Source organism: Sinohyriopsis cumingii, chromosome 1 (assembly GCF_028554795.1).
Source record: "Sinohyriopsis cumingii isolate HCF-2022 chromosome 1, ASM2855479v2, whole genome shotgun sequence".
Lineage (NCBI taxonomy): Eukaryota > Metazoa > Mollusca > Bivalvia > Unionida > Unionidae > Sinohyriopsis > Sinohyriopsis cumingii.
Genome location: NC_142961.1, coordinates 16,381,068 through 16,394,896, shown reverse-complemented (window position 1 = coordinate 16,394,896; position 13,829 = coordinate 16,381,068). Strand labels below are relative to the sequence as shown.

The 13,829-nt window shown below is 34.5% G+C and overlaps 1 protein-coding gene across 2 annotated transcripts in view; it reads left to right on the top strand.

Moving 5' to 3' along the window:
- The window catches only part of LOC149806482 (trimeric intracellular cation channel type 1B.1-like), a 51,562-nt gene extending 37,970 nt beyond the window's left edge, over positions 1-13,592 (top strand). The window contains exons 5-6 of one of the 2 annotated variants that reach the window (XR_016420272.1): positions 2,663-3,817; positions 3,849-13,592. Coding sequence is in view for 1 of the 2 variants with exons in the window: in XM_089953682.1 (XP_089809808.1) it covers positions 2,663-2,966 (304 nt within the window). In the remaining variant the exon portion in view is untranslated. Of the gene's footprint in view, positions 1-2,662 lie in introns of both variants that reach the window. The other variant, XM_089953682.1, reaches the window with a different exon arrangement.
- Positions 13,593-13,829: the final 237 nt, after the last annotated feature.

Genomic DNA, 13,829 nt, shown 5'->3' with positions numbered 1-13,829 from the left:
TAGCAAATTGGATATCTTACTGTGACCCCTTTCAGCTAGGATTCTTTTGGGATCTAAATTTCATCAGCACTGAGTTGGTTAAACCAAGGCGGATTTATGACTTAAGTTCATATACACGACATAAATTAACTTGTTCCTGTACACCAACAAAGAACTGAGTTGAGGCACTCACTTGAAGACAAAAGGGGTAGTCCTTCAGAGTTTATATTCTTGGAAGGAATCTGCTCTTCATATCAACAACATACATACCCATTTACTAGCTCTATAAGAGTGTCAGCCTCATAAGACACTGCTTGGTTATGGTTGCCATGGAAACCATTGTCATGGAATATCTCAGTTGTTGAGGAGTTCCCCTTCTGTTTGCCTGAAGTGTGGAGTCCCCTAAGACCAACAACTTCAGAAGATCACTTTCATGGTATGCGAGGCAGAGCAATATCCTGGTGCATAGCCTTTCTGGAGAAGGATGGTCAGTCCTCACAAAATTGTCTCTGCACCTCTGAGAAGCAGAGTGTTTAGCTGTGGGGGTCAATGATAAGACTTTTTGCAACAATGCGTCTTTTTATGTATCTCAGTTCTAGACCAGAGTGCATGGACAGTGGATGCCTACTGTCTGAAGTGGAACTAACCTATGCTGTCCCATCATTAAGAAGAAATCTTAAGTCCATGACAGAGTCAGAACTTCAGCATATGCCTCATCCCAACAGCCCCCATATATGTCTCCAGCAGTCATGTTTCAGTGATTTCTCCTCAACCTGTTGATGGACACCTCAGGGAGAGATCTACTGTCATAGCACAAATGTCTCTCCTGCATATCAATCCAAAGATTTTCCATCTTCACACCTGACTCTTTATATAATGATCCATCCGCCAAAATCAGATTTTGAGCAGGGTTGCAAATTGTATTGTCCAGACTCAGACTCTGTTGACCTTCAAGGCTTATGATGCCAAATGGAGAGTATTCTGTGACTGGTGCCCATCATTCACAGCAGAGGATTTGCTTCTCTTTCCGTTCAAAGAAAACAGACTGCTTAGTCTCAGCCATTCAGGGCGTTGAGTAATTCTCTCCAATAACTTTCAGTTCTCAGTGGGCTGCACCACATGGTCAGGCTCTCATCTTTAAGAATTTGTCAGATACTTCTGATTTATAGACTGGTCTCTCATCCATTAATGCCTTGAATGAACTTTCTGTGTGTTCTTTGGTCATCATCTAAACAAATTATGAATCATCAAGTGGGCTTTCTTTGGGAGCCTCACTTCTCTCATTGTAGTCAGTGATGAGCATGAGTGAAATTTATGCTTTTTCTCGGGGGAAAGGGCTGCCTATGATTCAGTCTTCTTTCTTTGCCAGACTGGCACACCAGACCATACAGTAATCAGCTTCCATTGGAAGCGCATGAAGCAGGTGAAATCATTAGTTTCAGTGACATCTCTGCAAGGGATGATCTTGGCCAGCCTGGACAATCTTTTCAGGACAGTATTGTGATCAGCTACCTTTGGAAATCAATAAAGCAGTTAAAATTTCTAGTCTTGTTTACATTTGTGTTTGGGATGATCAAGAAAGAGCCTTTGCCTGATTAGAGCTTTTTGAAGTCTTAAATTTGGCTAAATCAATAGGGAACTAAATGATCCAAAACACCTTCTCTCGAAGGTACCTCTGATATTTGGACAGCCATCATCTTGAGTTGAAATTATCTATCAGTGAGAGAAATTTTTCCGTCATGAAAGTCAAAGCCTTTTAGGGTTTTTGGTATTGCTGCATCTTTTTTTCACTGCATAATGTCATGAAAGTTATATTCTGGTGGTCTTGTGCTACATTTTTCTTTGTTCTCTATTCAGTGTCACACCAGAGAGACACAAATTAGCCCAAATTCTTAGCCCAGCCACTTGTAAATTCATCCTCCAGTCTGCACGAGAGCACCCTACTGATAACAGGTGGTATGCTTACTCAGATGTCTAGTTAGGGGGCCAACAGCCACCCATCAAGATAGAAAGGCCCAATTAGTTAATAACAGCTAATGTTCTGCTGCTATTAAAATGCAGTTTTGGGGGATATGACTACATTTAATTGTGTAATACATAACTGTTGATATTACCAAATCCCCTACTCCCTTCATGCACTGATGTCATTTTATTCATTGTCAACTTAAAGTAGGACCATCTTGTGAATGACAAAAGTGACTAGGGCTTTGGACAGGAACTGTATTAGTTTAGGTCTTCAGTGATTTAATTGGAAGAGGGAATTCACCTTGAATAAGGATTAGTGCCAAGAAATGTGAAAGCAGTGCAATACTAACTGGTAAATACTACATAAATAAAATTTATTTTACCCCAGAAAACTAAATTTTACGCAGATGTTGATCAGGGTTCAGTGGATACATGTCCCTATTATTGGTGAAGGGGAGATAACAGGTTGTACTTTCTCAGTGAAGTTCTGGTAAGTGGTTTGATTGTATGTTTACATTGGTAGGTTGTCATCAGATTTTGCACACGTTCACCAGGGTACATGGAATGTCAGAAGATCAGATGTCAGTTTCATGGAGAAAACATTTAGGAAAGTTGATAAATTCATAGAAAATTGTCCATTTGTTAAAAACATATGAACACAATGCTTGAAAGGTTTAGATGTGTTCTTCTACTTTATTTTTTTCTTTTTTTTTTGCAGTGTAACAAAAGCCTGCTGTGTGGCATCAGTAGTGTTTATGTTGGAAAAACTGAACTTCATCACAGTTCCTCATCCATTAATCTACTTTGGTGTTGTGATTTTCTTCGTTTACTTCAAGTTGTCAGCAATTCTTCTGGGTATTCATGATCCCTTTGCTCCATTGGAGAACCTATTTTGCGCCATCTTTATGGGTGGGATGTGGGATGCAATGAGGAGAGCTGTGGTTCGAGAGAAGAAAGAGGATGAAAAGGAGACCAGGAACGACATCCCAGGAAAGAGTAAAGAAGACAAAAAGAAGGACTAGAGAGCCTTAACTAGGGAATGTAGCCTGTGATCCATGTTGACTCTATCATTGCCAGGGTCACTTATATGCATCTATCGAGCTCAGTTTAAATTTGGGGAAGTAGAAGTAACCACGACTGTTATTATTTTCATTTTATTTTGACTCTGAATGTATTAGACATGCATCGTTTATGCATAAACATGCAAGACCTGCACTTCACTAAACAAATATGTTAGATTTTTCTGTTCCTGTAAATGGTCTTGTTGAGTAACTTTATAGATATTTTCCTTATGCAAATCAAAACTTGTGTGCATTATACTAAAACAGTTAAGGGCTGTTCCAGTTAAGGACCCAGGGAAGACAATTTCCATGTGAACTAGTCAACCTGAGATGTAATTACGAATTTGTATTATCTCTGAGTAATCAGACTACCTTGGCATATCTTTGTTTAAAACCTGCTTTCCCTGGGTACCACGTATGTTTAAATGGAACAACCTTTGGCGAAATGCAAACACTATTATATTTTCACACGGCAGGGCTAGTACTTTCTTCATTAAAGAAAGTACACAAGTATTTTTCTTCCCAAAGCAGACATTGATTTAAATAGTTTGCATGATCGTTTTTTTTTTTCTTTTTTTTCTTCAGTTCTTTATTTGTAGTCCAAAAGAGCTTATGAGATGGTCTGTTGTTTGTCATCTGTCATACAGCGATCAACCTGTTTACGTGTTTGTTTTGCTGCTTCTCCTAAACAACTAGGAGGATTGCAGTGAACCTCTACACACTCTTAAATATCCCATGGTCTTGGTCATAAATGAAATGGTGCTGCTCAGTATTGTCACCACAGCAGCCATCTTGAAAATCATTTTATCACTGCTCCTATTGGCATGGGTTTTTCACTCAAAGACTTGTTATGATGTTGACATGGTTCTAAATGGCAGTGGTGCCAATCTGACATCAAATATGACCACCATGGCAACCATCTTTTAAATCTTATCATTTTGAAATGGGGATGTCACTAAAAGACTAAATGAAATGAGTGTCAATCTGGTGTCTAATATGGCTGCCATGGTCATCTTGAAAATCTTGTTGAATGGATGGCCCTGTCAACATGGGGTTTAACTGAACAACTTCTTATGATGTCTAGTCGGTCATATATGAAATTGGTGCCTATCTGATGTCCATTAATGTTGCCACTACTGCCATATTGAAAATTTAGTTATCACTGAGATTTTCACCAAATGACTTTGTAGGTTGTCAGTGTAAATGGTGTTGATCTAACTTCAGTATGGCACCACAATGCCCATCTTGAAAATCTTATAGCTACTTCTCCTAGATGACTGGCATGTCAATATTGTGCTTTCTCTGAAAGATTTCTTATGTTGTCTAGTTGGTCGTAAATGAAACTGGTGCCATTTTGATATTAGGTATGGCTACCATGGCAGTCACCTTGAAAAATTTTATTGTTTCTTCTCCAGACAAAGTCTTATCATCATGGGTTTTCCAACAGATGACTTCTTATTTATTTATTTTGGTCCTAAAGAAAATGGTGCCAATTGGACATCCACAGCTGCCAGTTTGAAAATATTGTTATTTTGGAAGAATATCGGTGTTGGTTTCATCTATCTGCAGACAAAAAGAAGAAATGACCTTACCTTAAATTCCTTGAAATTCATTGTGGCCAGTAGAGTGTCAGTCCCTTTGAGGGGCTTCTGTTGTTGTTAAGTTAGTTTCAGAAGAGATATAAGTTAAGTGACCATGGCAATGTAAGGGATTTTAAGTACCCAGGATGTAATTGCCCTGTAAGATGAAGGTGCACAATGAAAATCAGATTTTTAGGTAAGATAGTGAACATAATTTAAGGGTGTTTAAGGAAAGATATATAGAATGACTCAGAATTGCAGTAATAAAAAAAATGTACTGTTGAGGAGACAAAAATATAGTATTCCCCATTCCACCCCATTCCTTAAACGATCACTGTAGAAAGGAGTTCACTTTTTTTCAATTATCCTGTCTTGGACAGTTCCTTGATCTCATTACAGTTTTAGTGTCTCAGCCATTCTGTGATTTTCACAGAACAGACACAATGCCACACAAGAAAGAATTTAATGCACCAAAAGTGGCACAAATAACATTGTGATTTGCACAGATCAAACAGTTTGACCCCAAGAAGAAAGTTATTGTGCCCAAAGTGGATAACATGAATAAGGTGAAAGTGGATAACATGAATAAGGTGAAAGTGGATAACATGAATAAGGTGCTTTTTTAATCTTTATTCTGATACAGAGTCATTAAATGTCCAAATTGCTTAATGATTCTTTTTATGACTTCCACCCAGTGAAAATAGGCAACAAATTTAAGTAACATATTGAAGCAACTGCCACTCAGTAAAATAGGAAACAATTCAAATAATGTATTGAGGTAACTACCACCCATTTCTTTAACATTTTTTACATATTGTAGTCTCTGCAATGTTCACAAGTCACATTCTTCTAATCACATGATATGCCTTTACCTAGAGCACATTGCATTGAAAGAAAAGGTATCCTAATTTCATCAAAATATAGTTAAGAAACAACAGATAGCTTGTTTCTTTACATCCTCTATCACGCTCATACTGTGAACACAACTAAAATGACAACAGAGATGATAAGTAAAGGCACTGGTAAAACCTTCATAAAGTCAAATAGAAAGTGAAACTTGCAATATCTCATTTTATTTTGAGTTTATCATATTATGAACATCATATGGTCCACTTTTTTTTATCAGACCAGGATGAAACATTGTATGATTTAATGTAATTTATCTATTGGTTCAAGTTAGCAAGCTTGCCTACTTGCAGATTGATCTTTGACCTCTAATTATTAGCTTGAAAGTGTATATTACTAATGATAAATTCTGAAGGTTGTACATTTTTGTAAACTTTAAGGATATATTTATCAACCAATTATTGATGACTGTTTTTTTTTTTTAAAAGTTGCTATCATTTGGTTGAGAGATTAAACTCATTCTCAGAGGTTAATGCTCTCAATACTACCAGTATATTAATGTCAGATACTTCCTGTTTATTAATAATGATTACTGTAGAAGTAAAAAAATCTTTATTGTAAATGTCAGAAACTTTACTGCATTCAGAACATATGCTAGATGTTTCTTTATTTGAAGATGTATGAGTTTTATTTTATGTTATTAAACAAATCCAGTATGTGATGAAAAGTTATGTAGAACAAGTACATTAACCTATAATGTTTTCCAAGGATATGCTTTTCTAGGCAAAGGCACTGACTTTTGCTGAGAAAAATGCAGTGGAATATAATCTCACATTGATTGGTATATTTTTGTTAGACATGTCCTGATAAGAGCAGATACTCCAATCTTTGATAGGTAATAAATTAATTATATGTGCATTGCACATGTCCAGCAATATGGCTGCTTAATTATGGCCTAAGAAAAAGGCAGTTTTACTGTGTGGATATAAATTTTCGTTAAAGCACAAACATGGCAAGTTGTTTTGAAAACTGAAAATAGTCAATGGAGTTCTTGGGGCATAAGGCATTTGCTGTTAAACATACACTGCTAATTGAACAAAAGTTTTGAACGCTGTTGTTGTCATTCCTTAAACACTACATTTATGTAGTGAGTAGAAAAGAGGTTCAAGTGTTGTAGAGAAGGCTGCATATAATGGAACAAAACAAGCATATGATAAGTTAGGAGGAATTAGAAATTTGGTATTTCAAGTAAGGCAACTGGTCAGGTTATCAAATAAGAGGTTATTATTAGATATAAGTGTGAACTTTAGAATTTGAAACGCAGTTAAGACCATTATGTTGAAGTGAAGAGGTCTTTTTAATCCACTTCCATTTAGACATCTGGTGAAGAGAAATTCTTCAGGTGGAGTGGGGTTTTCCCTGATGTTTCAAACCTTATTCCCATTTTTTTTAAAGTATGAATCATAAGTTTTTTATTTTGTGTATCTTTGCATAGTTAATTGTTCATTGTTCAATGGCATATAATGAAAAATTTTAATTTGTGTCCCAAGGTGCTTAAAAACTATGAGATTTGTTTTAGTGTGTTCTTAGTTCAAACTTTTTTAACTTTATTTGTTGCACATCAGCGGTATGCATTCAGTAATTCAGACATGATTTTGGTGGGTAAATGAAGATGTTTGGAACATTTTTGCATTTTTGAGTGGAAGGGTTTCAATCAAGACATGAAATTCCTCCATAGACATAGTTTAATACCTGCAGTGTCTGTGGTATAAAGTCCGCTCTTCGGTTACTTACAGTAGTTTGTGTTTCTTATAATAGACACTTTATATGCTTTGATTTTCTGCCCATTGAAGGTTAGTCATGCCATTTGCAAGGACGGTAATCAGATTATGCTCCATGGAGGAAAGGAATAGACTAGATGGGTTAGTTTCCTTGAACTAGTTTTAAATTTCTATTTTGTTAAAAAAAACCTACAGAATGATTTCAGTTGAAAATGCTAATCTAAGGTATTATTGCTTTGGGCGATTCCATTGAAATGTACATGGTACACTTGGAAGGCACTTAAAATATATTTAAAAAATATATGCCAGAGACTCATCATTCGGAGAGTTTGAATTAAAAGGATTCAAAATTCTAAATTTCATCAGGTGATGACTATGCCATATTAAAAGTGCCTTCCCTGGGTCACAAGTATATTTTCCAGGAACATGTTATTTCGTCAGAATATTTTTATTTTTTTAAAATAGTTTTTCTTTTAAGAGATGAAACATGCAATTCTTATTACAATCAACTCATTACAAAATCATTTTATTCCAAGCAGATTTGTTATTATATTGAATTTTTTAAAAATATTTTTTTCAACAAGTTCTTCTTGTTTGGCTTTACGCAAGTTGATTGAGGTTGACAGAAGAGAAAAAGATAAGAAAGATCTGTTTGTTGCAACTAATTTTCTCAATTGTTTTGCAAATTACTAGCAAATATTTGTGGCAGCTTTCAAAATAGTAATTTAATTACTGTAGTATTGTACATACCATTGTTATATTTCTCTCATTTAGCCAAAACAGTACATTAATATTGGAGTAAGTGGGAAAAAAAGGATTTTCAGTCTGTTTGACTTTACTGTAAATCTTGAAATCTTTAATTAATAAAGCATGGAGTGGAACATGAGCTCACATACTATTTATTAAAATGTTTGATCTGCTTACTGGTTTCTTGCACTCTTTTTGAAAAATCAATTGTAGTTTCATGTCAGTTATTGCTGTATTTGGATGCTCGTCTGTAATGTCAGTTATTTCTCTTTTGGATGACCATCTTAATGGCAGTTATTTATCTTTCGGATGACCATCTTAATGGCAGTTATTTCTCTTTTGGATGACCATCTTAATGGCAGTTATTTCTCTTTTGGATGACCATCTTAATGGCAGTTATTTCTCTTTCAGATGACCATCTTAATGGCAGTTATTGCTGTGTTTGGATTATCACCTTTAATGTAAATTTTTGTGTTTTTGGATGATCTCCCTTTAATAGTTTTTTCAAAGATCAAAAACTATTCATTTCCTGTTTTGTGTAGGCTCTGAAATACTTGTAAACTTAGTTGCGATGTCACAGTAATAGTATATTGCAGCTGTTTTAGTAATTGTTGTGAATAGTTTAAAAGTATGTGTGTGTGTGTGTCTTTGATGTTGCTGGGGGGTGGGGAAGCACCAATCAAATAATAATAGCAATCAGGAATGAGATAGCTGCATGGTGAAAATCATTGCTGTGTGAGAACATTATGATCTGTAAGCTACATTTTTCAGAATCATAACTGAATCATTTGTATCTGTTATCACCTTGGCTATTGTTTTGAATAGTGTCAGTGAGTAAATGATGTCTAAGGCAAAAAGCTGGTGGGCAGAATGTGACAGTGTATTATCCAAGTTATTGCTAAACAAAAGGGTGTTAATAGCAGGGTTCCTCTAAATCGTGTGAGTTAGTATCATCCTTCTGATATTATTTAATGTAGTATTGTCAGAACTCTCAAATATATAAATATTCTTAATATGTTATCAGTTAAAAAAAATAGAACTTAAAAACTCTAATGTACTCCAGGTTTAATGGTTCTTGTTAAAGTTTACAGTTGTTTCAGGTTTTAGAGATTGCAGGCAATAGAAGGTGTGACAGTGGGATTATGCCATTCATTTTGGTATTTTATGGTACAACATTGCAAGGTGTGACCGTGGGATTATGCCTTTCATTTTGGTGTTTTATGGTACAACACTGCAAGTAATTATTTATTAAGTTCCGAATCAGTTAAAGTGTATTGCCCAGAAATATATGCGGGTAGCATACCAAGACTGATCTAATGATAGGATTCAAACCTGAAAATTTTCAGTCACAGTGATCATTGTTTGAATGACTGACATTAGAGTTACCTGAGTTTGACTGTATTGAGAGAATTTTATCAATATGATTGCTAATGTGCTTGATAAAACACAACAGATCTTGACAGAAAGTGGTCCTTCATAAATTTGATACAATTTGACATGATGAAATCAGTAGAAAACAGTTTTCACAGTTATGTCTAATGATTTTAAATCGTTGAATGTGAAACTGGTTTTACATAGAATTTTATTTAGGAAGATTTTCTCAGCAGCCTTTTGATTTGTAAAATCAGGAATATTTTGCACGCATAACACATTACATATTTTAAAAATCATGGTACAATGCTTGCTGTAAAATCATGGAAATAACAGAAAATCATTATGTTCCCTAAATTCCATGCTGGTCTTTATCTGAAAGTATCTTAACTTGTCCATGTGTAACCGATATTTTTGTCATATACACATGCAAATTAGGGTTTGAAGATGTATGTACACTGTTTTGGGAAGAAAGTTCGTAAGAGTTAATTTTCCCAATTTTTTTGACTCACAAATCATGAAAATTCAAGTTTTTAGAATGGCGTAATTTTATTTCAAAATGCAAAATCATGGAAACATAAGATGCAGATTTGTCAAAACATGCAAAAATGTAACAAAGCAAAAGCATTCTTGTATACAGGATAAAGTTCTGAATAATGATTTGTTGATTTTTGGGTTTTTTTCAGGCACAGTAGCACATAGTAGGTTATTTAGTGTCCAGTCATTTGTAGTATAAAGACAGCTGATTTTGTCTATAATAGCAAAATAGTCCGTGAGAGACTAGTTTTAGCAAAATCTCAGCTTTATGGCGCCAGATATTTTCATCTTGCCTTTTTGCGGGAAATGAAAGATTTGGCAACCCTTTTGGCAAGTATTTAACACAGATATTTAGTCTGATTTCAGTCCCAATTTTTTAATGACTCCATTAGGCTGGCCTCAGGTCTTAAATATTGCATACGAGTTGAATGATTTCCAAAGTCAATATGCGTGTCTCTCCATTATAGAAGTCTGAATCTTTGTTACTGTAAATATTGGAATGTTTCCAGTTGGGAAGGAGTTATTTCCCTCTTATCATTTTGTGCCATGTACCATGCCCAGTATATGTAATTTGGTTGTAGTTCACTTATCAGATTTCATTTTTTTTTTAACTGAAATTTTTCTTGAACTATATAGACATAATTGGTACCCAAAAAATCATCCTTTAAAAATATAAAACTCGTCACAGAACACTCAGCAAGGTAGATAATCAGAAAGTGTGAAATGCCAACTGTGTATTGGTACATTTGTGAATAAAATTGTATGGTTTCAAAAGACTTCAGTGAATTATATTTCAAACCATCTTGTACAACATTTGTATATTTTAATTTAATCTGGACTGTGAAAGCTGCATTCAGGGGAGGTAACATTTTATTTATTAATACTGTTTGTTAGATATACTTGGTTTGGTTTGTTGGTTTTAACGATTCTGGGAACACATTGATAGTTATATCATGCCAAGGAAATGGGACTTGTTTGCACATTAGATTTCTGTTAGATATCTGATAATTTTCTGTCACTTAATGTACATTTGTTTATGGACTCTTTTTTTTGATATAGCACATCAGATGCTTAGGGCTGTTACATACAGGTTCAGAAGGGATTAGTGGACATCTTTGTTTTAATAGGGTACTACCGATAATTTTTACAAAAAAATAATCTGCAAGGAATAAAGCTTAAGACCCTACCCCTAATGAAAAAAGAAAGAATGTAAATTTTGTTCCCCTCATCTAGGTCGATTGAAAAGGAATAAATCTGATATGAACAAGATTTTGTATGTTTGTCAATCAGATGATCTTCATTTGCAAGATTTTGTATGTTTGTCAATCAGATGATCTTCATTTGCAAGATTTTGTATGTTTGTCAATCAGATGATCTTCATTTGCAAGATTTTGTATGTTTGTCAATCAGATGATCTTCATTTGCAAGAGGATTAGTTTGATTATTAAAATAAAGCAAAACATCAATTTTATAATTATGATTATATTTGATGCTTGGAACACTTAGGACACTTTTTTCCCTCAGAATTGTCGTACTGTGAATTTTTCCCCCAGATTACTGTAAATTAGAGTTCAAGCATGATTAAATTGAATCTTTTAAAATTACCAGTGTTTAACAAAAAAACTTTTTTGTGGGTTTTATACACTATCCAGATAAATACAGTCTGTGCATAAGTGCATGCAAAATTGGACATTGCATTAGTCCAGGAGGAGATTATCAAACAAAATAACATGAATTATTGCCATTGGCAAGGGATATTCAGATAAAATTATGGACCAACCATCATTTACAGTATTTCTTAAAAGGAGCATCTAATGGTTATTCCTCCCAATAACTAGTAGCATCTAATGCTGAGTCTGCCCAGTGACTATTAGCACCTGATGGTCAGTCTACCCAGCAACTAGTATGACATTAGTAATGTGATAGATATGGATGTGGGGCCACAAGTGGCCAAGTTGTCTAAAGCGCTCACCTTTTACGGATCACTGCCATCTCACCTCTGTCTGCCTGGGTTCGAGTCTTGGGTTTGGCCAATGTGGGTATTTGAGAAGGCTTATTCTTCCCTAGAGATGAATAGTTGTACACAGGTTGATAATCAATCACCTGTGAAGCAACAGAAGTAGAACTATGAAGTACTTGGATGTTTCTGATTACTATGAGTTTATGGCATACCACAAAATTGATTATATAGTATGGTTCCCTGTGGACCATCAATAGTACTTATAGTGGTCATCATCTTTTCATCCCAAAATTTTAATGTCAGTACATTTTAAGGGAAAAATAGCTTACACAAAATTTGCTAAACTCTGATGGTCTCTAAGAATTTTTGGTTTGCAGGGCTCAATTCTGTTCCCAGTATGCACATTCCTATCCTATTTATTTGTTAAGCATTTTTACATGTTTTCTCTTGTCTTTCCATTTGTGTTATTTGTGACTATTTACAGAACATATCCATTTTTAGGTCATATATAGGTACAGTCTGGTGTCATTGATCTGGCATCCATTTTTCTGATATTCACCAATATTGAATCTTGTTAGTATCAATAAGTGGTGTCAGCCAAGATACACAAGCTCAAATACATACATACATACATACATACATACATACATACATTGCTGTCATGTCCAGAGAATAATCTGGTACTTTGTACAGCAACCATGTGCAACTTTCCCCAGGGCTTGGGCCAGATAAGCTATTTTTAAAGCCACACTGAGGTAAATAAGTGGCTAAAACCAGGTTGTGGGCTATAGGCTGCTGCATGGTGTATAGTTAACCTCATTGTGTTCTTGATAGAGTTACTTCCCTTTTGAAAACAAGTCTGGTATTAAATGTAAGCCTAGAATTTACAAATGTACAGTGTGTGGGGGTGGGTGGGTGTAAGGTATAATATGTTAGCACAATTCTTTCTGTGGTTTTGATTAAAAGGTAGATTTAAAAAAATGCAAAGATAAAGAATTGTACAGAAAAAACTTAAGAAGATAAATCCTTCCAAATAAATGTAAACATGCACAACAAGATAAAAGTTAATGATGTTAAAACTCTGGAAAAGCTATGTATAAAAAAAAGTTAAGGTAAAAAAAATTCCCACTTTAAAAAGTCTCCTAAACTTGTATTGTAAAAGACATTTAAAAAATATATATTTTATATTTCATATTATTGTGAGATTTGTGCACATTTACTTTCATTTTGTTGGAAATAATTTCTTTATATCAAATAAGCCATTTATGAGAAGCTTTGAAAAATATGGACCCTGCTACTTTGGAAGGTCAAGTTACAATTTGCTTCTATTTCTATTGTCCATAATCCAAGTTGAAACTTGTTATACATCATTGTGTTGTAATTGAATAAGCACTGAAGGGTTAGGTATTTGCGGTGGTGCAATGCTTATTCTTTCAAATAAAAGAACCTTGTTTTCTTTATTCGAATGAATGATTTTAAAATTGGTAACAACCACTGTGTTTTCATATTACATGTAGTATAAAGCTTAAAGCCTTAAACATGCTAGATATACTTTTTGTTAAGAATATTTAACAATTTAAAAACAGAATCAGAGCCGATTTTCTTTAATTTATGGTTATTACATGTAGTGATCTCTGTATGGAGTTGTCACGTTTTTATGTTGTTTTCTTCCAATACATCATAATAGGATAGTTTTGATGTGAACCCTGTTTTGCTGGATTTGTAGTTTTGTTTTATCTTCCATTGTAATAAACTTTGTTTCATATGCAGGTCTTTATTGTGGCATTCTTGAAGCTATTTTAGCTAGCCTATACAAAGATCTTTTGCAATACCCTAGTGTCATTTGCTTCAGCTGCAGACAAGACAGTCATGTAAAAGTTTTGTTTTACTGCCAGCTTTATGCATAAAACTTTCATGTAAACTTGGGGTGTTGTGGCATCATTCTGAAGGGAAATTAGGTCATCATGATGTATCAACATATTAATGGACAGGACATAATTTG